Below are 23015 nucleotides of genomic sequence, written 5' to 3' on the forward strand. Positions count from 1 at the left end.
AAAGGGGTTTCTGGAGGAAGGGAATATGAACTTCTTTTACCGTAGTAGCTGCCAGTATCAGCACTGGTTCACCCAATGTCGGCCTTGACAGTGGAAGTTCTGGACAATTGTCCAGTGCCACACAAAGGAGAAGGCCAGATAGGGACACAAAGAGGAAACGCCCCAGGGTAGCCATGGCCTCCTGGGGAGGGAACATCTTCTGGTGCCCTGGCTCCTGAGAAATCTCCCCGCTGTGCCCGTGCTTTGCCTACCAGAGCAGCTGCTCACAGAATCATACAATAGTCCAAGAAGGCCGTTGGGTCCAGCCCCTACTCTTGCAATTCATACCACCCCACTCAACTGGCTGTCCAGTTTCTCCTTGAATGTCTCCAGTGTGGGAGAGCCTACAACCTCTCCAAGTGGCTGCTTCCACTGCCATATTGCTCTGACAGTGAGGAAGCTTCCCCTGATGTCCAGCCTGAATCTGGGTCGTTGCAGCTTTAATTTATTTTTCTGTGTCTTGCACTCTGGTATGAGTGAGAAAAGATCCTGACCTTCCTCATTGTGACATCCTTTCTGGTACCTATAGAGGGATATCATGTCTCCCCTCAGTCTTCTTTTCTCAAGGCTGAACATGCCCAGTTCTCTCAGTCTCTCCTCACAGGGCAGTGTTTCCAAACCCTGGATCATTTTTGTGGCCCTCCACTGGGCCCTTTCTAATTTACCTGCATCTTTCTTAAATCTTGGTCCCAGAGCTGTACACAGTATTCCAGATGAGGTTTGACCAGTGAGGAGTGTTGGGGAACTACTACTTCTCATAATTCGGAAGTAATACTTCTGTTAATGCGTCCCAAAAGAGGATTTGCCCTTTTGGCGGCTGCATCGCATTGTTGGCGCATGTTTAGTCTATTGTCCACAATTACTCCAAGATCTTTTTCTTTTTCAGTTCTGTTGAGCCACATATTCCCCATCTTGTATCGATGCCTTTAGTTCCTTCTGGCCTGGCAAAAATCAGTATTAGCTGCTGCCTGGGGCTGAGACTGCATGCAGTTTGTAATTCTGTTCAGCAGTATGTTGTTTTACTTATTCTCTGAGAAAAGTACCTTTCCAAGCCCGTCTGCAGGCAGGCAACTGAAACCATCTCAGAGTGCCTGGTGATGTCTCAGGCACCAGGAGCAGCTGCTGTGAAGTGGTCGGACTGGAGCATTCAGGACCTGATACTGAGCTTGCCATGGGCCAGCAAAAGCAGCATAAATGATACATGCAGGAAATATTGCAAAACATGCTCCAGTTACAGCACTTGGTTTTCCTTAACTGGGGGAAAATGGGCTTTTAAAAACATACCATCAGTATTCTAGGCTGATGCAGAGGAACTTCTCAGAACCTCTATGAAATGCTTTCACAAGACACAGGAGACTAATCAGAGGAAAGGTGGAAGTGCACGTCTGTCAAAAGGCAAAGCTTGAGGACATTAAAATTTACTTGGTGTTTTTCTACCACTTTCTGCAGGTACAAGCAAAACTGAAACATGTGGAGCTTCCCTTCCTGGCCCATTGAGCCCAGTTCTGCCAACACCAACTAACCACCATGGCTCACCAGGGACACGGCGGGAGGTCGTTCCAGCCCTAACTGGAGATGCTCCTGGGCCCTCAACCTGGGATCTTGGGCACGGCCCCTTCCCTTATAGTTGCCACAGGTTAAAACAAGGTAAACATGATAGCACCTGAGTTTCCCAACAGTAGCAGAAGGGTTGAAGATGATCTCTGCTCCATTCAGACTGTACATGAGCCAGTTGAGGGGGTGATGCCGCCCAAAGCAGATGTTCACCGCAATCTTCCCAAACTGGGTTTGAAACACCGGGTGTCCCCTGTCCCCTTCCATATAGTATGTTGACTGCAAAACACAAAGGTGCAGGGAAGCCTCAGGATGGAGAGCACTCACTCCACAGCAGCCTAGAAGTGCCCTCCTTGGGAGCACGGAGAAGCCCAGCAGCAAGTGCCCACTGGGCCGAGGCAGAACAGATGGTGGGCACGGAGTGGGCCCGGCCTCTCCCACCTGCAGCTGCAGCCTGTCCACAAGGGTCTGCTGAGTGCCCCTCACCTGCACAGGAGGGGACATATTATCCCGCAGTGATTCCATTAAAGAACTATGCTGGCACCTAATTTATTTTGCTAGCAATTTGGACTTTATTAACAGAGAATAAGGCAGGTGTCAACGGAGCCCCAGAAAGCACCTCAGTCAGCAGGGGTCACTGAGTGTTTTTCCCTGTGGCACCCTCTCCTGGCACAGCTCTCCTCCTGGCACCCCGCCCCCCACTCTCTTGAAACCAACAGCACTTGGAAAGGGAGCGGAGTAGCAGCTTGGGGCAGACAGCAGGTGGCCCTCCCAGAAAGCAATGCCTGCTGGCAGAGAGTGCATTTGAGGAGAGGAGAGGGAACCGCCCAAGAGGAGAACTGCTGAGCAGAAGCACTGGGAGGCAAGGCGAGGGGAGGGGAGGGGAGGGGAGGGCACATGGCTGCTGCAGAGCTGAGAGGGGGCCAGTGGCAGCACACAAGCAGCAAGCAAGTAGTGGTGGCAGCAACGCCAGGCTGAGACCCAGATCAGGGCTGGAAGGCCTGACAATGTAACGCTCCCAAGGGTCACCCAGCACGGTACTAACGCTGCAGGCCAGGTACACATCTGACTGCACAAAAAGCCCTGGGCTCCTTTGCCAAAGGACTGCAAGCTACAGCTGGTCTTTTCTTCCAACTAAACATAGAAACAGGGATTCAGAAGGGGTCTCCTGGGCCATCTAGTCTGTCCCTGGCTCCAGACAGCTCCGCTCATGACACGCCCACCATGTGCATGTCCAGCCTATCCTTGAACACCCGCCCCGATGGGGCATCAACCACCTCCCGGGGAAGCCCATTCCACACCCTCGGGGTCCTAACTGTCAGGAAGTGCTTCCTGGCATCCAAATTGAACCTTGGTTCCATGAGCTTTGCTCCGTTGGGAGTGTGTCCTGCCTTCCTCTGCAGGGGAGAACAGGTCTCAACCCACCTCTGTGTGACATCCCCTCACATACCTGTATGTCACCAACAGATCCCCTCAGAGTCTCCTCTTCTCCAGGCTGAAGAGGCCCAGTTCCCTCAATCTCGCCTCATATGGCATCCCCTGCAAACCAGCCACCAACCTTGTGGCCCTACGCTGCACTGACTCTAACCTGGGACTAATAAGGACTCTAATCTGGCCAGGGCGACTTATTTTATATTGTTATTTCTTGTATTTTAACCTAATGCTGTGATCTGCCCCGAGGCTTCGGCGAATGGGGCGGCATAGAAATGTTTTAATAAATACATAATCCTTACTGTAATGAGGGGCCCAAAACTGAGCACAATACTCCAGTTGCGGGCGCACCAGAGTCATATAGAGTGGTAGTAATACCCCTCTCGATCTAGAAGCCACGCTTCTGGCTGTGCAACCAAGGGTGGCGTTCGCCCTCTTGACCACCACATCACACTGCTCACTCATGTTTAGCCTGCAGTCAACCAGCACCCCAAGGTCCCTTTCACAAGTGCTGCTCTCCAGCCACTTGTCACCTAACCTGTACTTATGACACCTATTTCTATGCCCCAAGTGCAAGACCTTGCACTTATCCACATTGAACGCCATCCTGTTGTCTCCTGCCCACTTCCATAGTCTGTCCAGATCCTTTTGGATCTGGAGTACCTGCTCCTCAGTTGTGGCCACTGCTCCAGTTTTAGTGTCGTCTGCGAATTTGATCAGCAGACTGTTCACCCCTTCTTCCATGTCATTGATGAAAAGATTAAACAGGATTGGCCCCAGGACAGAGCTGTGGGGGACCCCGCTTGTCACTGGCCGCCATCCCGATGATTCCCCACTAATGGTTACCCTCTGCTTTCGGTCAGTCAACCATGCCCTAATCCACCGGACAGTGCTTTGGTGTATCCCAAAACTCCTCAGTTTCTCCACCAGGATATCATAGGGCACTTTGTCAAAGGCCTTGCTGAAATCCAGGTATACCACATCCACTGCATCCCCTCCATCTAGCCATCTCAAATCCTTGTCGTAGAATTCCACAGGGTTTGTCCGGCAGGACCTGTTTTTGGATCGGACCTGAAGTCCATCTAGTCCAGCACTCCCTATGCACAGGATCCCTCAGGACCCCTCCTCCTGCCCAGCTCCTCAGAAATGGGTGCACACAGGCAGGTCCCTTCTGGTGAAGGTGGAGCACGTACTTGTAGCGAGCAAAGCTTGTAGCGACTGGTGGTCTCCTCCCTCATGAATCCACTCAATCTCTCCTTAAAGCCATCCAGATTGGCAGCCAGCGCCACTTCCCCTGGCAGCAAATGCCACTGTTTGACGATGCCCTGTGTGAAGAAGTCCTTCCTTTTATCTATCCTAAGCCTCCCACCAATCAGCTTCATGGGATGCCGTGAGTTTGTCAGGGGAGAGGGAGAAGATTTCTCCCGCTCCAGTTTCTCCATACCATGCTATCTTTAAGCCACTCTTTCAGGGGTCCTCAAACTTTTTCAACAGGGGGCCAGTTGAAAGGTGCCGGCAATGGGCGTGGGCCGCCAAGGCGGTGCGGGCGGGGGGCACAGGCCGGGCCAGGCCAGGGGTGCGTGGGCAGAGATCCTTTTCTCCGAGCGAGGCCAAAACGATCTCCGCACAAGCAAGCCCTTCCTTGCCACGCACGCGCGAGTGCAGCAAGTCCAAAACCAGGGCAGGACAGATAAATGGGCATGGTGGGCCACATCCAGCCCGTGGGCCGCAGTTTGGGGACCCATGCACTCTCATGTCCCCCCTTATTCACCTTTTCTCTAAGTTTTTCGAAGTCCCAGTTCTCCCCACTCCTCACAGGGGAGCTGCTCCACCCCCCGGTCTTTTTTGTTGCCCTTCTCTGACCTTTTCTGACTCAGTAATGCCCCCTGTCAGGTAAGCCAGTCAGAATGTTGGTCATACCACAGATTTGTATAAGGGAGGTAAGGTTTTGGCTGTTCTGTTTTGCACCCCCTTCCTAATTATGCCTGGTGTGGAGCTGGCCTCCTTCACGCCACCTGAGCACGGGGCCAGCATTTTCCTCATGCTGTCCACCACTGCACCAAGGTCCCTTTCTTCTTCAGTCGCAGCTAGTGACCTATCAGTGTATACTTGAAGTTGGGATGTTTTGCCCCAACATGCATTACTCTACACTTGCTTCTGCTGGACTACATTCCTCCAGCCTGGAGAGATCCTTCTGGACCTCCTCCTAATCCACCTTTAAAAGTTTAGTGTCATCATCAAACTCAGCCACCTCACTGCTTACTCCCAATTCCAGATCATTTATGAATACATAGAAAAGTACTGGTCCCTATACAGAACCCTGTGGGACTTGACCTGTGGCATTTCTCCATAAGGAGAGATTGCCATTTACTCCCACCCTCTGTCTTCTGTCCTTTAACCAGTTAGTGATCCATAAGAGGACCTCCACCTTTTTATTCCATGACTGCTCAGTTTGCTCTGGAGCCTTTGGTGAGGGACTTAATCAAAAGCCTTTTGGAAGTCCAAGTAAGCAATGTCTAATGATCTGCCTCTGTCTGTGTGCTTACTGACTCTCTCAAAGAACTCTAATAGGTAGTGAGACAAGACTTTTCCTTGCAGAAGCTATGTTGATTTTTTTCAACAGAACTTGTCCCTCTGTGTGCTTGCTGATTCTATCTTCAATATTACTTTCAAGCAGTTTACCCAGAACAGAAGTTATGCTAACAGTCCTATAATTACCCAGATTCCTTTAAAAAACTATGTTTAAAAATTGGCCATTCTCCAGTCCTCTGGTACAAGGCCTGATTTTAGGGACATGTCAAATATTTTGGTAAGAAGGTCAACAATTTAATGTTTGACTTTTTTCAGCACTCTAGGATGGATTTTGTGAGCTGTCCAAAGATAAACCATAATGGACAGGTTAGAAATACCCTAATACATACATACATACATACATACATACATACATACATGCAGTCTGGACCAGATGACTATTTACTGTCTGGACCAGATGACTATTTTATCTCCCCTCAGTCTTTTCTCTCCAAGCTAAACATACCCAGTTCTTTTCATCTCTTCTTATAGGGCTTTTGCTTCCAGGCCCAGGAGGCGGAAGGTGACTCAGTGGGCACCAAGGAAAGCACCTGTGGGGAGCACATTGCTTACCGTGGCTTATAACCTTGTAAAAGAGGAGCTTTGGTGTTCATTCCCTGGTATCAAAAACTCTTTCCTCTTCCCCCTTATCTACCAGTATGTCAGGTTTGGGGATGAATCCAAGTGCTTAGCACTTCAGAACACAAGGCCGGGTGAGATTCCCACTTGTTAGCTTCACTACTGAACTTGGGCACTACCTTATCAGTGGGAAAGTAAAACAGAACCATCCAAAAATACCTTCATGACCTCTGTGTAAGTGGAAGAATTCCCAGTTGTGCAGAAAGATGTCAGTCTGCATGTTTCAAAGGAACATGAGACCTGCTGCAGAAGGTGACAGCCCTGGGCAGTGCACTTGTTCAGGGCTCCTGAGAGCCACGCACAGGGGCCCAGCAATCCTTTCTTCAGTTCCAAAATACGAGCATTTAATTCTGTGTGGGGGAAGGGTGTTCTCTGGAGAGTGGGACAGGAAAACAACCCCAGATTGCCCAGACAGGGATTTTTTTAAAATAGCAGCCTAGTGATTTCCCCCAGTGCCAAAGCGACACTTCAGAGTGCTCAGGAGCATTTCCCAGGGCAGACGGAGGCTGCAGTTTCTCTGATCCTGTGCCAAGGCAGAGCTGGATGCAGGCACGCCATGTCCGAAACCTCTTTGGGATACTCTGGGCTTGGATTGAAAGGCCAAGGGCTAAACGGACTGCTGTGGCTTGGCTTTCACTCTGCCTTCCTTGAGGTACTCAAGGCCATAACCAAATCCTCATGTGCACAGGATCCAGTGACTCACTGGAAAGTTTGGGACCTGTTAGGCCTCCCTTTCCATCAGGCTCCTCCTACCGCCTCCCAAGAACTCAGCCACCACCTTTGTAGTCTTCAGTTGAGTTTCTGGGAACAGCATTGCCAAGAGCTCGAGAGCAGCCCATCTTCTGGAGTCCACCTTTCACAGGCTTTGCAGACCCTTCCATCCCCTGCAACCACAATGAAGCTGCCCTGGCAAAGATGGCATTCCAAGCTGAGGCAGTGTTCCAGAACTGCCTTGGCACGCTTGTCTCGCCTGCCTCACCTGTGCTGTGAGAAAACCCCAAGCAGTCACAGCAGCATCCCCTGCTGGCACCTTCACTTCCTCATGGTACCCTTGGGAAGGAATAAAGTTCATTTGCCACTCAGAGAGAGAACTTATCCTTCCATGGGTTGGTTCACTCTACTTCTGAAATTTGTTATGCTTTATTATTCCAGCTCCAGTGTTCCTTATGAAATACAGAAAGTAATGCAATCTTAGAGCATATTTCAATATTTAGACTTAATATTTTGCTACACTCTTTAAAAACCTCTTTCCAACATTTTATTATATATTTGCATTCCCATCACATATGGCAATATGTACCCACTTCACAACAACATCTCCAATCTAAATCGAAGCATTTGCAATCTGCACAGTTCAGCATCACCAGGGTTCCATACAATTTGATCCCCTGCTCTCTTTCTGTGGCCCAGGTTGTCCTTGAGCAGTGGTGCTTTCCATGAAATGTGTGTGTGCTCATGTTCCACTTGCTCAAGTTAGAAGCGCCACTTGAGACTTGGAGGTGAATTGGGAATCCTCAGTGCAGCACACACAGGCACTGGAAAGCTGCTGCCGAGGACACAGCTTGGAGAAGCAGCAGGAGTACCCAGTTTTCCACGCCCAGAAACTCACCTCATTGAAGTCTCCAATCCTTGGAATGTGATTCTTCCTGCTCTTCCCAAGCACAGTGCCAGAGTTCGAAATCACCACTGCTGTGTTCCACAAGGTTTCCCCATGTACAGCGTCTCGCTCTAGGATTGGAGACACCACAACCATATTGTGCTTCTTGGCCAGCTGCAGACATGAAAATGATGCCATATTTTATTTCTTTATTTTATTTCAAACAATCTATTTTATTCATTATTTTCTTTCAAATTATACTTTAATTATTTTGTTTCGGCTAATGTCTTAGTAATTAGAGTTCCTTCATTACTGGCAGAAAGCAGCAATTAGAAAACAAAACAAAAATGATCACAGAAGAATTACAGAACTTTAATGTCAACAGGGAAGAAACAGGAATTGTAAAAGACTGTGCATACTTTGGCAAAATCAATTCAAAGGGAGATTGTATCCAAGACATTCGAGGACTGAGACTCGGACAGGCAGCAATGAACGAACTAGAAAAGATCACCAAGCATAAAGATTTTCACTGGGGACCAAGCCCAGGATTGCCCACACGATTGTATTTCTGATCACAATGTATGGGTGTGAAAGCTGGACAGTGAGAAAGTTATCAGAGAGAAAATTGGTGCATGTTAAACTTTGTGTTGGAGGAGAGCTTTGTGAATACCCTGGACTGACAGAAAGAGGAACAAGTGGATCCTAGAGCAAATCAAACCAGAGCTTGCCCTGGAAGAAAAAACGATGAAATTAAGGCTGTCTTAACAAGAGCAGACAGGGCTGAAGGCACATGTCGCAAGAAGGCAAGACTCACTGGAGAAGACATGGAAAAGTTGAGGCAGAAGAAAGAGCAAATATGAGCTGGATTGACTCCACAGAGGAAGAGTCTTGACCTTACAAGCAATAGGTAGGGCTGTCAAGGATAGGTCATTGTTGAAGGCTTTAATTCATGGGGATTTTTATTTAATTTATTTATTTATTTAAAGCATTTTTATGCCGCCCCCTTTGCAACAAGCCTCAGAGCGGCTTACAAAGCAAATAAATATTGAATAAAATTTTAAAAACCCAGATACATCTCAACAGGTGTATAATAAATAAATAATAACAACAATTAACAGTTAAAATATTGTTTAAATAAAAAGGTCTTGGCCTGGCGCCGAAAAGCAAATAACGATGGCGCCAAGCAGACCTCTCTGGGAAGCGCATTCCATAGATTTTTCTATGGAAGGACTATAAATGCCATTCATTTCTTGTGCTAAAAACAAATACCTTGTCTCAGAATACCTTAATTCTAAGTGCCTTTTACACCAAATTCCAGCTAGTGAATCTCGGGATTCCACTGCAAAAACCAAGTGAGTCAAACATTGGCCCATCCATGGTAACTGAGCTCCACAGAGTCTATCACAGATTATTTGGTAATGCAAGGAAGGCAGGTTGTCTGCCTGTGACTGTTGTTTGAATGCTCATCTGTGCATTTACAAAAATGGGCTCTGTGGACATGTGTGGAGCTCATTCAGGAAGATCCCCAGGCCGATTAATTATTATTTGGCAGGAGCCCAGTCCCCAGGCAGGCCCAGCATGTGGGGAGCAGCTCCCACCAAGACCTCAGCTTGAATGATAGGACTGCCATCAGAAGTATGTCCTCCTTCCCATCAGAGTAAGGAAGATATATCCCAATCCGTGTCATAAGGTGCGACACTAGCAGGGCCAGCGGGTGGGTTGTGTGAACGCACCAATGGCTGCTCAAAGAATGACAGTCACAGGTGGGCAACCTGTCTTTCTTCTTTGTGGTCTCAGTGTATCACACATAAGGGTGACTGGCAAGCTTACTTCCTGGAGGAGGTTTGTGTCGTTCAATAGAGTAGAGAAAAGAGGACAGCCCTGCCAAAGGTGCAGCCTGCTCTGGCTCAGATGTCCAGGTGATAATGGGGAACAGAAGTCAAGGAGTTCGACCAACTTGCAGCTCTGCAGAGATCAGTGAGGGACACTCCGGTGTATGACTGTGGAGGTCACTGTTGCTCTGGTGGAATGAGCTCAGCTCATGCCAGATAGATGAAGGCTGGAGAGGTCATATGCTTGGAGCACTGTATGAACTACCCAGACAGCGAGACTCCATGAGGAGAGGGGATACCTTGATGTGCACCTTCACAGGCAATGAAAAGTCTCTCAGACTGTCAGAGAGACTGTTCTGGATTAATCGAAGACCAAAGCCCAGCAAACATCCAAGGAATGGCTAGTTCCTTCAAGAGGGTTAGAAGGAGACAAGAAGAAGGCTGGAAGGATCGCTTCAGTAATATGGAAGGCACAGACAACTTTCGGCAGGACAGTGGGATGCAATATGAGGTCAACGCATAGGGCAGCCAAGTCACCGGCATGTCAAGCAGAGATGACAGCCACAAGAAAGACCATCTCCCAGAGACAGAGGTCTGCAGAGGCCATGGGTTCTAATGGCTTTTGCGCAAGCATGTGAGGGCTCCAGGCCAGAGTGGGTTGCCAACCCGGTGGGGCAAGATTAACAGGGCCTTTGATGAACCTCTGGATGAGAGGCTGGGAGAAACCAGAATGGCTTTGGAGTGTGGAAAGCAGAAATAGTGGCTGCACAGACTCTGACAGATAGAAAGCATACTGAGTAGATGGGCTGGACGGGCACACGGTGGGCCTGTCGTGAGCAGAGCCAGCTGGAGCCGGGGGTCAGACTAGATGGCCCGGGAGGCCCCTTCTGACTCGCCCTGTTTCTGTGTTTCCTGTACAAAGAACTGAGGAATATGGCTGAAGCTGTGTCTGATGTGAAGCTGTGTTCTGCTGCAAAGTAAAAAAACAAAACAAAACCGCCCATTGTGAGCTGCAGTGGCAGGTTTCAGAGATGCAGTGAGGATTTCTTGGAGTTTGGAACGTACATCAGTTAGTGTGCTGGGAATGACCAAATCCTCCATGCTGTGACGCAGAGGGTATGTATGTCCAGATGGAGAACTGTCCCTTGATCCCAAGAAATGACACCAGGTTGGAGAGATAAGCATCTGAAGGTTCCATTGGAGAAGCTGAGAAGATGGGGGAACCAAGGCTGACTGGGCCAGCAAAAGGTAATGAGGATAGAGTCCTTGTGATCTCCGTGAATCTTTGCTATGGTTTTTGAGGTCAGAGGAAAGGGGGGGACAGGAAAAAGAGGCTCCCATTCCACTCAAGGAGGAAGGTATACCCCATCAATCCCCTGCTGATACCAGCTCTGGAGCAGCAGTGGTCGCAAGAAGCATCGTCCCATGGCGCAAACAAATCTATTTGGGGTGGCCCATCATGGGACTGCATCATGGTGCAGTGACGTTCCCACTTGTGACACGGTGAAAGTGCAAGTGAGAGCATTTGCTAGAACATTGCTGGTACTAGTGAATGGATCACCAAGAAGGTGGTGCATCAAGGGGTACACCACTTCCAAATGTTGGTGGCGAGGAGTGCAACTGGGGTAACTCTTGCTCCTCCCTGCTTGTTGATGTACACAACTGTGGTGTTGTCAGTAATAATTTGAATGTGCTGGCCTAGAATTAGAGTCTGAGATGCCAGGAGAGCTTTCTGCATGTCAAGGAGCTCAATGGGGAGGCTTTCTGTGGGCTCTATTTGCCTTGGATTGTTGAGTGGCTGCAATGAGATCACCATCTGGAGTATGAGGCATCTGTTGTAATAGCCAGGTTCAGTTCTGGAAGGAAGAGCATGACTCTGGTGGCAGTATTCACCCTGTCAGTCCACCACTTGAGGTCCCTTCAAATCTGAGAAGTGATTTGAACCCTGATTGTGTGGGACTCAGTTCTGCAGTTGTGAAGGAGGCCAAGAACCAGAGCTGGAGCAGCTGCATGTATAATTGGGCAAGCAATACAGCACGATCAAGGCAGAGGACTCGCTGCATCCTGGTGGCAGTGACGAAGCCTTCCTGGATAAGGTGGTTTTCTCTGGTGAGGGTGGACAGTCTGTGTCAAGATGGAATCAAGAAGCACCCCAGAAAATGATGTACAAGCCCAGACTGGTAAGCAAGGTGCATGTTAACTCAGCAGCCCATATGCAGGTGTGTTGAGATGGGGCAACAATGCGCCGATTGTCTAAATAGGGGTATACAAGCGCCCCGTTGAGATGGCGGTGGGCTCAAACAACAGGCATGCTCTTTGTGAATACACATGGAGCTGTTGCTAGGCTAAAGGGAAGGACAGAAAATGGAAAGAGTCTATCTTCGACAAACCTTGGAAAACAGGAGAAGTGCCAGATGACCGGAGAAGGGTAATGTTGTCTCTGTTTGTTTGTTCCCCTAAAGAGGAACAAAGATGAACCTGACAATTATAGACCAGTTAGTCTGACATCAATCTCTGGAAAAATCCTGGAACAAATTATTTAAAAATTCATCTACAAGCATCTTGAAGAAAATGCAGTGATTAATAGAAGCCAGCATGGATTTATCAAAAATAAATCCTGTCAGACTAATTTAATCTCATTTTTTGACTGACAGTAAATACAATAAAGCAATACAACAGTGGAGCCAGCTACCTAGAGAGGTGGTGGGCGCTCCCACGCTGGAGACATTCAAAAAGAACCTGGACAGCCATCTGAGTGGGATGGTGTAACATAGTGTCCTGCAACAGCAGGGGGTTGACCTCAATGGCCTTCATGGCCCCTTCCAACTCTCCTATTCTATGATTTTATGATTCAACCTGCAAATGGAGGAAATGCCTGTATGACTCCTCTACTGAAATATGAAAATATGTGTATTTAAGGTCCACCAAAGTGAACCTACTGAAGGCAAAAGAAGAAGGTTGAGGTGGCTGGATGGGGTCACTGGAGAGGTAGGTGTGGGCTCGGGTGTACTCTGGCGAATGGTGGAGGACAGGAGAACCTGGAGGAAAGTTCTCCATGGGGTTGTGAAGTCGGGCATGATTTTGCAACCGAACAACAATAAAGTGAACCAGCCTTTGCACAGCAACATGGAATCATAGAATAGTAGAGTTGGAAGGAGCCAAAAGGCCATTGGGTCCAACCCCCTGCTATTGAAGGACAGTAAGTTACACCATTCCATTTAGATGACTGTCCAATTTTTATCTGAACTTCTCCAGCAAAGGAAAGTCTACACAGGGTTTCTCAGACTTTTTAAACAGGGGGCCAGTTCACTGTCCCTCAGACTGTAGGGGGGCCGGACTATAGTTTGAAAAAAATATGAACAAATTCCTATGCACACTGCACATTAAAATTAATTAAAATTAAAATTAATTTAAAAATTAATTAAAAACATAATACATTAAAAATTAATTAAAATTTTAAAATAATTAAAAAATTAAAAAATGTTTGCTTCACTTGCTTGGGTTGCAGCAGAAGCCCAAGATGAGGTGGGGCAGTGCATGTCCATATTAAAGGGACAAAGAAACATAGAAACAGAGTGAGTTAGAAGGGCCTCCTGGGCCATCTAGTCTGACCCCCGGCTCCAGCCGGCTCCGCTCACGACATGCCCACCATGTGCATGTCCAGCCTATCTTTGAACACCCTCCCTGATGGGGCCCCAACGACCTCCCGTGGAAGCCCATTCCACACCCTCGGTGTCCTGACTGTCAGGAAGTGCTTCCTGGCATCCAAATGGAACCTTGGCTCCCTGAGCTTTGCTCCGTTGGAGTGCGTCCTGCCTTCCTCTGCAGGGGAGAACAGCTCTTTCCCCACCTCCTCTGACACCCCCTCACATACCTGTATGTCGCCAGGGCGACTTAATTTATACTGTTCATTTATATTATTTTAACGAAGTTTGTTTATGTTTGTGAGCCGCCCCGAGGCTTCAGCGAATGGGGCAGCATAGAAATTTCCTAAATAAATAAATATCCCCTCTGAGTCTCCTCTTCTCCAGGCTGAAGAGACCCAGTTCCCTCAGTCTCACCTCATACGGCATCCCCTGCAAACTGGCCACCAACCTTGTGGCCCTACGCTGCACTGACTGTAACCTGGCTATATCCTTCCTGTAACGAGGGGCCCAAAACTGAGCACAATACTCCAGATGCGGGTGCACCAGAGTCGTGTAGAGTGGCAGTAATACCTCTCTCGATCTAGAAGCCACACTTCTGGCTATGCAACATAGCTACAATGCCCACAATCGTGCTGGGCAGTGGGGGGAGACAGGCACGATTGTGCTGGGGGGGGGAAGGATGTGATTGCACTCATGCAGGGAAGGCGGGCATGATCGCGGTCATCTCCCCCCACCCCAAGCATGACATTGGCCATCCCCCCGCCGAGCACGACCACAGTCACACCCATCTTCCCTGCACGAGCGCGATCATGGCCATCTCCCCACTGAGTACACCTGCACCGGCTCAAAGTTTTTGGACTTGCTCAGAGATCGTTCTCCGAGCGAGTCCAAAAGCTCTGAGATGGGCTGGATAAATCAGCATAGCGGGCCGGATTTGGCCCACTGGCTGTAGTTTGAGGACCCATGGTCTACACTATTCCCCCAGGTAATAGGTTCCTCTGTTGTATTCCAACAGTGAGGAAATTCTTCCTGATATATAGTCTAAATCTGGTTTCTTTTAACTTAAGTCTGTTACTCCATGTACTGCACTCTGGAATGAACAAAAAGAGATCTTGTCCTTCCTCTTTGTGACAGCCTTTGGGGTACTTGTAGAATGCTGAGACAGTTCCAGTTTGCTGATTGACCAGAGAAAATGGTTCTCAGAACCAGCCTTCTGAGAACCAAGTGGCTGAATCGGGAACTCCTGTGCCAGTCTTGCAACCACAGAGGGGTGTCACAGTGAGTCCGATTTTGGCACTGTGTCGTCGGTTCATGGGAGGCCAGCAGGGGGCTGCAGTGTTTCTTGGTGTGTTTGCTGCCATCTTGCTCTTTAGTGAGACTAAGTGTTTTTGAAGCCTTATTTTTGGCTGCACTGTTGATCTTCCCTGTTTGGACCATTCTTCTGGGTGAGCAGTTGGGAATTCTGCCAAGGATATGGCAGTACTGACTTCCAAGGTGGTCGGTAGAGGGCAGCTTCCTGCATGAAGAGCCTGGCTCCAAAGTTCTGCTTTAAGGCGCTTAGCCTGATGGTTCCCCTGTTTAGTAAGCACCAAGCAGCGGTAGCAGGAACCAACAATGTGGGTCTCCCACAGGCAAAAAAGGCACCAGGAGTGGCTGTCAGCAAGTAGCAGCTCGCAGCTGCAATCTGCTCGGTTTCAGACTGGGGCCTTGAGCACCATTTTCTCGAGCAGGCGAGGGCAGGAGGGCTGGTCAGAAGCAGAGAAAAGATACCTTTTTGTTTTCTGTCGACACTAGAGAAAATGTACTGTAAGCCACCTAGGAAGGCCTCGGCCTTACAGGTGGCCTATAAATACATACATGTATGTATGTATGTATAAATAAATACATAGGGGAAAATGAAGTAGAACGGAGCTTTCGGTAGGCATGAGGGCTCCTGCCAAATAATAATTAATCAGCTCTGGAGACTTCCCAAATGAGCTCCACACAGGCATGCAGAGCCCATACATACGAAAAGCACAGACAATGAAGAAATTGCTTAATTCACTGCCATCCCATTTTAAAATAATTAATTTAATGGCCTGAACCATCTCTGTACCTGACATATGCGTCATTTTAACCCAAACCAGGCTTGCCCAGGAATATTCATGCTTTATGAGTGGATGTCACAAGCTCTGCATGAGAAGCCGGGAAACTCTCTCAACCCAAGGGAGGAATTCAGGGACCACATTCCAAGGTTCCATTGATGGGCAAAGCCAAGGCAAAGGGGGTCTGGCCAGAAATGCCAGCATTTGCCAACCTTTAAGGTCCTACCTGACATGAGACCACAATGATGGGAATTGCATGAGTGGAGCTGGCTGCAGCGGGGGTCAGACTAGATGGCCCGGGAGATCCCTTCTTACTCGCGCTGTTTCTGTGTTTCCTGGGCAGAAACAGAGATTGCTCCCCTGGAAGATTCCACTGGCAGGGACTAAAGGCAATGCTAGCACGTGCAGGAGTCTCTGCCACACACATATATGGGGACCTCCTTTCCAGTGGCAGCACCTCATGGCATTCCCCAGACACCCTGGCCCTTGGGAGCGGCTGGTCACATTGTCCTGGATCAGGAAAAAAGCAAGGGATCAGCCTTCCCTACTTCAGTCATTAGGAACTAGCAACTGCTGTCCCCACATGAGAAGTAAATTGCATTTGTTTAATATTAAGACATCCCTCTTCCTTTTTGTAAAAAAAAAAAGCCAGTATAAAACATTATTACATTGCTCTTGGTCCCTGAAGAGAGAATTTTGTATTACATTTCAGTTCTGATAAGTCATGTCTTTCTGGATCTAATTACATTTTCTCTTCCTTCCCCTTGTGTCATTTCCTTTCCCAATCTCCACCAAGATGCAATTAATATCACATTTAGAATCACCCTGCATTTGACCTATGTGGTAGTGAAAACAGCAAACTGGAAAGAGATGCATCCCCACAGAATGGGGATGCATTCCCCTTCAGCATCATCAAATGGCAAACTGCTAGTAAATGACTACACACAGTAAAATCACTGTTCCTTTCTGAACAGAAAGAAGTGAGTCTTTCACAGAAAGGCAAAAGAACTGAAGTCCAAGAGCGTTCTGCAAGCCACAGACTGCTTAGTACTTAACAGCAGGCCCAATCCACCAGGGAGTGCTCCTTGGTATGCCTCTTTGAAACAACCTGTAGCTGTGCAAGGACTGAGGCACATGTGAGCATTCTGCTGGGTTCGCCTGCTTTATAGCACAATCCTACAGTAGAACTCACTCCCGGGCCTGCTGCTGCTTCAAGATTGCAACCATGGTCTGCCATGTCTTCACCCTGCTCTAAAATGTTCATGTTGTCCCAGGTGTCAGAAACAGGTGAGAGCACTTTCATGGGGAAAGTGATTGTGTAAGAGCAACCACAAAGCTGTATGACTGCGCAAAGTATTTCATGCCACACACTCACTTGATACAAGCATTAGCAGTAGGGAGGATCCCTGTAAAATGGCAGGAGGGAAGGAATTTGGCTTTCTACCTTCTGGCAAAATCTTGTTGTGGGGCCATCTTCTGACGATTCAGCAAATTCAGTCCAAGGCAGCCTCTCCCTCGTGCAGAAAGCAAAAGGCATTGCTAGAAAAGCAAAGACCATTCTAAAACATTAACAGAACTGACATGACAGACAGAAGAGGGGAGGGTTCTGTGGCATGAGTGGAGCAAGTGCTCCGGTGACTTGGATACCTCCGGGAGAGCCCTCTAGGGTAGACCTTGAACCCCTCCATGGCAGGCTCCTTGCCCTTGGGGACATTCTCACAAGCCGCTTGTGGTCTGGGAGCAGCCCAGCCCTAGGGGTCCCATGTGATGCATCTCCTCTGCGCTTAGCCGCCCTTCCTCATTTGTAAAAATGCTTGGCGCATCAAGGCAGCCGCCTTCCGGCAGGCCACGCTGTTGGCCAGCCTACCCAAGCGGCATCGCGGGCAGCGTTGCAGGCAGGAGCCAGGGTGGGGAAGGCCGCAGTCCGACAATCTGGGAATGTGAGCTTTGAGCACAGCAGAGCGCAAGTGTGGGAGAGGCCGAGCAAGGCACTACTTACTCCAGAGCTCTTGGAAACAGACGACATTCACCCCACAGATTGCTGCCACCTCCACAATTTCTTCTATGCGGTTGTATAGTGCAGCTGTCTAGAGAGAACAAACTCTGCTAAAGAAGTCCGCTGGTGGAGCCTTTTAAATAAGCTTCCTTTACTCTCCTCTTGCCTGCCAAGCCCCAGCACAAACTAGACACCCAGCAAGAAAAGGGCTCCACCTGCAGAGGGTGCGAGGCCTCCCAGACTGACAGCTGGTACCCTCAGCAGTCCGGCGCTGCCTGCTCCCACGCTCACTTGGATGGCCGCTCCTGAAGGTGGTGCTGGGGAACGACCGCTCGGCTCCCTGGCAGTTGTGCCACGGAGTGCCACAGGGCTCTATTTTATCTGCTAAGCTATTCAACACAGAACTGCTCAAGGAGGCTGTGTAGCGATGGAAGCTGAGGTGTTACCGGCAGGCCGAAGCCTCCTAGTTCTCCCTCTCCTGCTCATCAAATCCAGGTGAGACAGTGGCTGCCCTCTTCCAGGTCTGCACAGGTAAGGGGCTGAATGAGGACCAATAAGTGGACTGCTCACTTTTTTTATATTTTGTTTATTACTTATTTGATTTATGTGCCGCCCCATCAGCCATAGGCTCTCTGGGCAGCTTATTAACACAGTAAAATCCACAATATACAATAAAACCAATGAAACAACAAAATCAACCACTAAAATCAAAATTAAATGAGACAAATAATAAAAACAATAAAATGAATAAACCTAGAAACCTAGAAACAGAGCAAGTCATAAGGGACCTCCCGGGCCATCTAGAAGAAACAGGCCTTCTTCCTAGCCATCTCCCTCGTCACTTCATCAGGGGGATGGATGCAGAGGCAGGCCTCAGACTAAGACAACAGCCATCTGGTGGATACATATGGAGAAAGGTGCCCACACCGAGTCCATTACTGAGCTCAGACACCAATTTGCAGCAGTCACTCAAGCTGTCAAGTGCTCTGTAGACCAATGGCATGTCATCATCTGTCATCAAGAAAGGGTTTACCTGCAGCTGTTAAGGAAAAAGCCCTACTGTTTGTACCTGTTCAGCAACCGGTGCATCTGTGGGAAGTGGAACTCTATTCTGGATCAGTCCCACTCGGACAATGTGGGGCTGCCTCAACTGCTCCAGTTCCGCTCCAAATCTATAGCCCTGTAGTTCAAATGTCCTGTCAGCAGCAGCTGAAACAGCATCGGGGGGTAGATCTAAAGGCCTGGAAAAAGGAACACAGGACAACTAGCCTCCTCAGCAACTGGCCACTGGCAATACAGGAGGGCCAGACTTTTTAAATCAGGTATCAGCATCCTTGACACTAAGAAATCTGGGGTGAGAGGAGAAAGAAGGGGGATAAAGTACAGATGGGCATACTTTGGGTTTGTAAGATAGACTTCATTTCTTACTCAAACCTGAACAGACATTCATCAGAGTCAGGTATAAAATCATATTTCTGGGGAGCAGCCAGTTGCCTCTTGCCCCATGAGCCGTTCAGTGTATCCACAAATGCACATCTGCACTCCTATAGACCAGGGATTCCAACACAAAACTGCCAAAGTGGCTGGTAGACTTGCCCAAAGATGTGATCCAAGTCATTCCCAGCCAGCTTGCAAATGAGAAATACAGAATCCTAGTCCACAGAGTAAGGAGAATCCACTGTGGGTAGATTTCCCTGCGTGACTTCTTGTTATGGCCATCACCACCATTCTGAACATTCAGGGCACACTGCAGCTTTTCATGTGCTCACCTAGCGATGGTGGGTTGTTACACTGGTCTTCAAGCCACCAGCAACTCTAAAACAGCCCATGCGCTTTGGGTGGTCTGGCACCCCCTGCAACAACCCACCCTTGTGACTTTGCATCTACTCAGTGGTGCAAACGTTGATTACTAACTTGGCATCTACAGTGCTACAACCTGCCAAGGCAGGAGCAATCATGTGAAGCAGGTCAGAGTTGAGGAACAATGTGATTTGCACACAACCAGCCATGGCTGCAGTTTTCCTTAAACTTGCAAATTTACTTGCTGCAGTGGAACAGTAAGGAGCCAAAAGCCCTTCACAACTGGCTGCAAAGCACCCAGATGCCTGCCACCAAATCACAATCTACTTTCTGCCCAACCCCAGAAGGTCCTGGATTAAGAATTGGACAAAGCCAAATTCACTTGAGAAACTCAGAACAAACCACTGGAACTGGTGTTGCAAGGGAATGCTGTAACTACTGGAGCCATTAAGGTCATCCCTGTGAACTCTGCACTACAGTCAGCCCAAGTTTCGACAGTAGGCAAGGCCTTAGGGCAAGGGTTGTACTTTTAAGCATGCAGATTTCAACGCTGAACTCTTAAGCGGGGCATCTTTATCATTATACACTTTAAAAAGCAAAATAAATCATTGTGAGATGAGTTTCTTCCTACAATATCCCCAACTCCTTCAGTTGGGGAATCCTTCTACAGGGCGCACGTGGCAACAGAGCGCGAAAGCCGTCCCCTTGCCCAGTTGGAAGCTGTACAACGCGGGGAGGGGGCGCCCGGCGAGCGGAGGGCCTCCCCGGCCAGCCGCGGCCCTGCGCTCCCCGCGCGGCACGCGGGCTCCCCGCGCCTTTCGGCGGCCTCGCCGCCACGCAGAACGCACGAGAAGAGCGGCAGCGCCCTCGCCCCCCGCCGCCCCTCCATGAACGTGCCCGGCCCCTCCGGCGCTCGGACCAAGACGCCCCTCTCCTCCGGCCGCGTCCGCCTGCCTGCCCGCCGCGACGGCGCGGCCGGCCGCTCCCCAGGACGGCCGGAGGCCCGCGGCACAGGGCGCCCGCCGCCGACAGACCGCGGGCGCCGCCGAGAGGGCCGGGGGCCCTCCGGCGCGTGCCACGTCGCTGACGGGGCGGGCGGGCAGCGGCCAGACCAGGCCAGGCCAGGCGGCCGCCTCCCGCAGGGGCAACGCCGCCCAGCGCGCGGGCTCGCCGCTTTCGCCGCGCCTGCGGAAAGCTCCGGGTGCACCTGGCGGCCTCCCCGTAGAGGATGCGCGTGGCCTCGGCGAGCTCGGCAGCGGGCATGTGCCGCTGCAGGCAGCGCTCCAGCGAGTCGAAGCCGGCGGCGCCCGCCATCCCTGCCGCGCACCAGGCCGACCGCCTTCTCGCCCCGGACTGCCGCCTGCGGGGCGAGGGTCGTGGCGGAGCCTCCGCGGGGCGGGGCGGGGCGGGCTAGGGCCCAGCTCGGCCGCGGAGGCGCGCGGGCGGAGCGGAGCTGCGGCACGCCCGGCGGCCTTGGCCTGGCCGGGGCCGGGGGGGCCACGCAGCGGCCGAGTCCTGGGCGCTGGCAGGCGACTCCTGCTGCCGCCTGAGCGCGAGGAGCCGCTGCGCGGTTGCCTCAAGTGACCCGCGGGGCAAGTGGCCCGCCCGCCTCGGAGCAGTTGGTTGCCCATGTCTTCCCGAGGCAGGGGCCCGGCTCCTCCAAGTGGAGGTCGGAGCAAACAGAACTCGCCAGGAGCACTCATGCCGGTGTTGGCCTGGCCGTTTGAGCAGTAGAGTGGGAGAGGCTAAAAAGGGCATTAGCCAACTGCCTGGGCCATGCAGGGCTCCAAGTTGGCGGTGAGGAAAGGTTAATCCCCGTGGCATGCCATTTAATGACAAAAGGCAGAAGCGGGAGGACAGGCTGCCTTTTAAGCTTCTGATTTCCATGTGCAACAAACATCTGCAGACAATCTTGTTACATCACTTCTGTGCCCATTCCTCTAAGGTGGGGTGGGCCATTCGTGGTCCTCTAGGTGCTTTGGCCTAGAGTTCCCACCATCTCTTCGGCTATGATGACTGGGAACAATGTGTGAGTTAGGATAAAACCTCTGGAGGGTTGCAGTTTGGCCACTCCTGTTTGAAGAAGAGATGTGCGTATAGAGATCAGGAACAGGTGCCTTGCCCCCTTCCACAAGCAGTTTTGGCCAACAGCTCTCATCAGCCTTGGCCAGCATGGCCAATGGTGAGAGACAGCGGCAGGAACAGAACCCATGCCCTAATGGCCTTATGGATTCCAGCTGAGCCTTCTGTGCTTCCATAAGCAGTTTGCACTGGTGTGGTCCCTGGAGCATCGTTCAAGCCAGAAAACACACACTGTCCTGAGAGCTGCAGCTAAAGGGGAGCAGCCTGATTCCTAGCAGCAGCTGTGTGAGTAGGGTGACTCGTTCTGGTTCCTGACTCTGGGCTGAGCAGGTCAGAGGAAGCTGCCGCAGCTCATCCAAAGCCTCTGGGATACAAACAGCCAAGCTCCTGGGGAGTGAGTGAGCAAGCAAGCAAACAGGTGTTTGGCGGTAGAGTTGTATGGAAGAGGAGACAAAGGCAGAGGCAAAGGGATGAGAGACCTGGATTAGCCCAGCAACAGTCTCTTCCAAGAGGCCCTGTGCTTCTGAGAGCTGCACCTGAAAGGAAGTGACCTAATTAGCAGCAGCAGCTGTGTGGATGAGGAGATTCATTCTGGTTCCTGGTTCCTAGCTGAGGAAGCTGTTCCTCCTAGGGAACCACTGGATACGAAAACCCCAAACTCCTAGTGAACAAGTGAACAGGGATAGTTCAGCAGGGGAGATCCCTCATTTTCTCCCCTGCCCCTTTGTTTTCATAACACACTCCAGTTTACTGGTAGGACTGACAACCTACTGGCAATCTTTGGGGAAGACGGGAAGCAGTGGTTGCTACAAGCTCAGCAAACTAGCATTAAAAAGATTGCAGCAAGAATGGGCCAAGAAGACTCTGGAGTGGTGGTGACCTGCAATGTTTGTTTTCTCACCTAAGGTCAACATGGCCTACACATGGAACAAGTGCAAGCTAGTAGCTCTGCTGGAAGAAAAGGTGGGAGCACTAGAGCACTGTGGTTCCACCCTCAAGGAAATAGAAGGTTAAGAGCTTTTAGGCAGGGTGGTGGAACTGCAACAACTAAGAGCAGTACAGAAGCTTAAAGTGTGGCAGCAAGCTGAAGCAGAAGAAAAGAATCCCAAGGCAAGGAAAATGAAGAGGAAACTGCCTTGAAAAGGTGACAGTTAACCACAGAAGAACTGGAAGACACTGCACCAATGGAAGCAGTGGAACTATGGAACCACTTTCAGTTACTCAGGGATGAGACTGGAGGGCAGCCTGCAGTGGAAGAACTGCAAGTCGCCCCGTGCAGCACCGAACAAGGGGCTGAAGGTCAGCCGAGTGGTGGCAACGATGCCAAGGCTTGCAAGAACATGAGATGGAAGCATGCATGAGATGGAAGCATGTTTGTCGTGAAGATCCATGGTCCTGTCAGGTATGCTTTCCCCCGGAGGACAGCTTAGTAATACAATTGAAAGATTGCCAAGGCTCATACAGCCCACTGACACGTATCCCTTCCTTTTTATACATGCGGGGGAAAATGACACTGTCAGCGGAGCTCTGAGGAAACCGCATCAGACTTCGAAGCTTGAGGGAGGAAAGTCAAGAACCTTGGGGCCCAGATAGTCTTCTCTTCAACCCTTCCAGTCTGAAGAAGTGGAAAGGGCAGGGAAAGAAAAATACTGCAGGTGAATGCCTGGCTGTGAAGCTGCTGGTGGTGTGAGAGATTTGGACTCTGGGACCACAGGCTGCACTTCCTGCTGGCGAGGGATGAAT

General features: G+C 50.2%; 1 protein-coding gene across 2 annotated transcripts in view; it reads right to left on the bottom strand.

Annotated features, from left to right (window-relative positions):
- UPB1 (beta-ureidopropionase 1) overlaps window positions 1-20524 on the bottom strand; it is a 44818-nt gene extending 24294 nt beyond the window's left edge. Inside the window, exons 1-6 of one of the 2 annotated variants that reach the window (XM_044444212.1) lie at window positions 20398-20524; window positions 18460-18631; window positions 17394-17481; window positions 16839-16933; window positions 7844-8005; window positions 1703-1872 (exon numbers count right to left, since the gene is read on the bottom strand). In XM_044444212.1, the coding sequence (XP_044300147.1) occupies window positions 1703-1872; window positions 7844-8005; window positions 16839-16933; window positions 17394-17481; window positions 18460-18631; window positions 20398-20504 (794 nt within the window). In that variant the 5' untranslated portion in view covers window positions 20505-20524. The remainder of the gene's footprint in view (window positions 1-1702; window positions 1873-7843; window positions 8006-16838; window positions 16934-17393; window positions 17482-18459; window positions 18632-20397) is intronic. The other variant, XM_044444213.1, reaches the window with a different exon arrangement.
- Between the last annotated feature and the right edge of the window lie 2491 nt (window positions 20525-23015).

The sequence above is a fragment of the Varanus komodoensis genome, unplaced genomic scaffold (genome assembly GCF_004798865.1).
Source record: "Varanus komodoensis strain SLA01 unplaced genomic scaffold, ASM479886v1 scaffold44_3, whole genome shotgun sequence".
Taxonomy (NCBI): domain Eukaryota; kingdom Metazoa; phylum Chordata; class Lepidosauria; order Squamata; family Varanidae; genus Varanus; species Varanus komodoensis.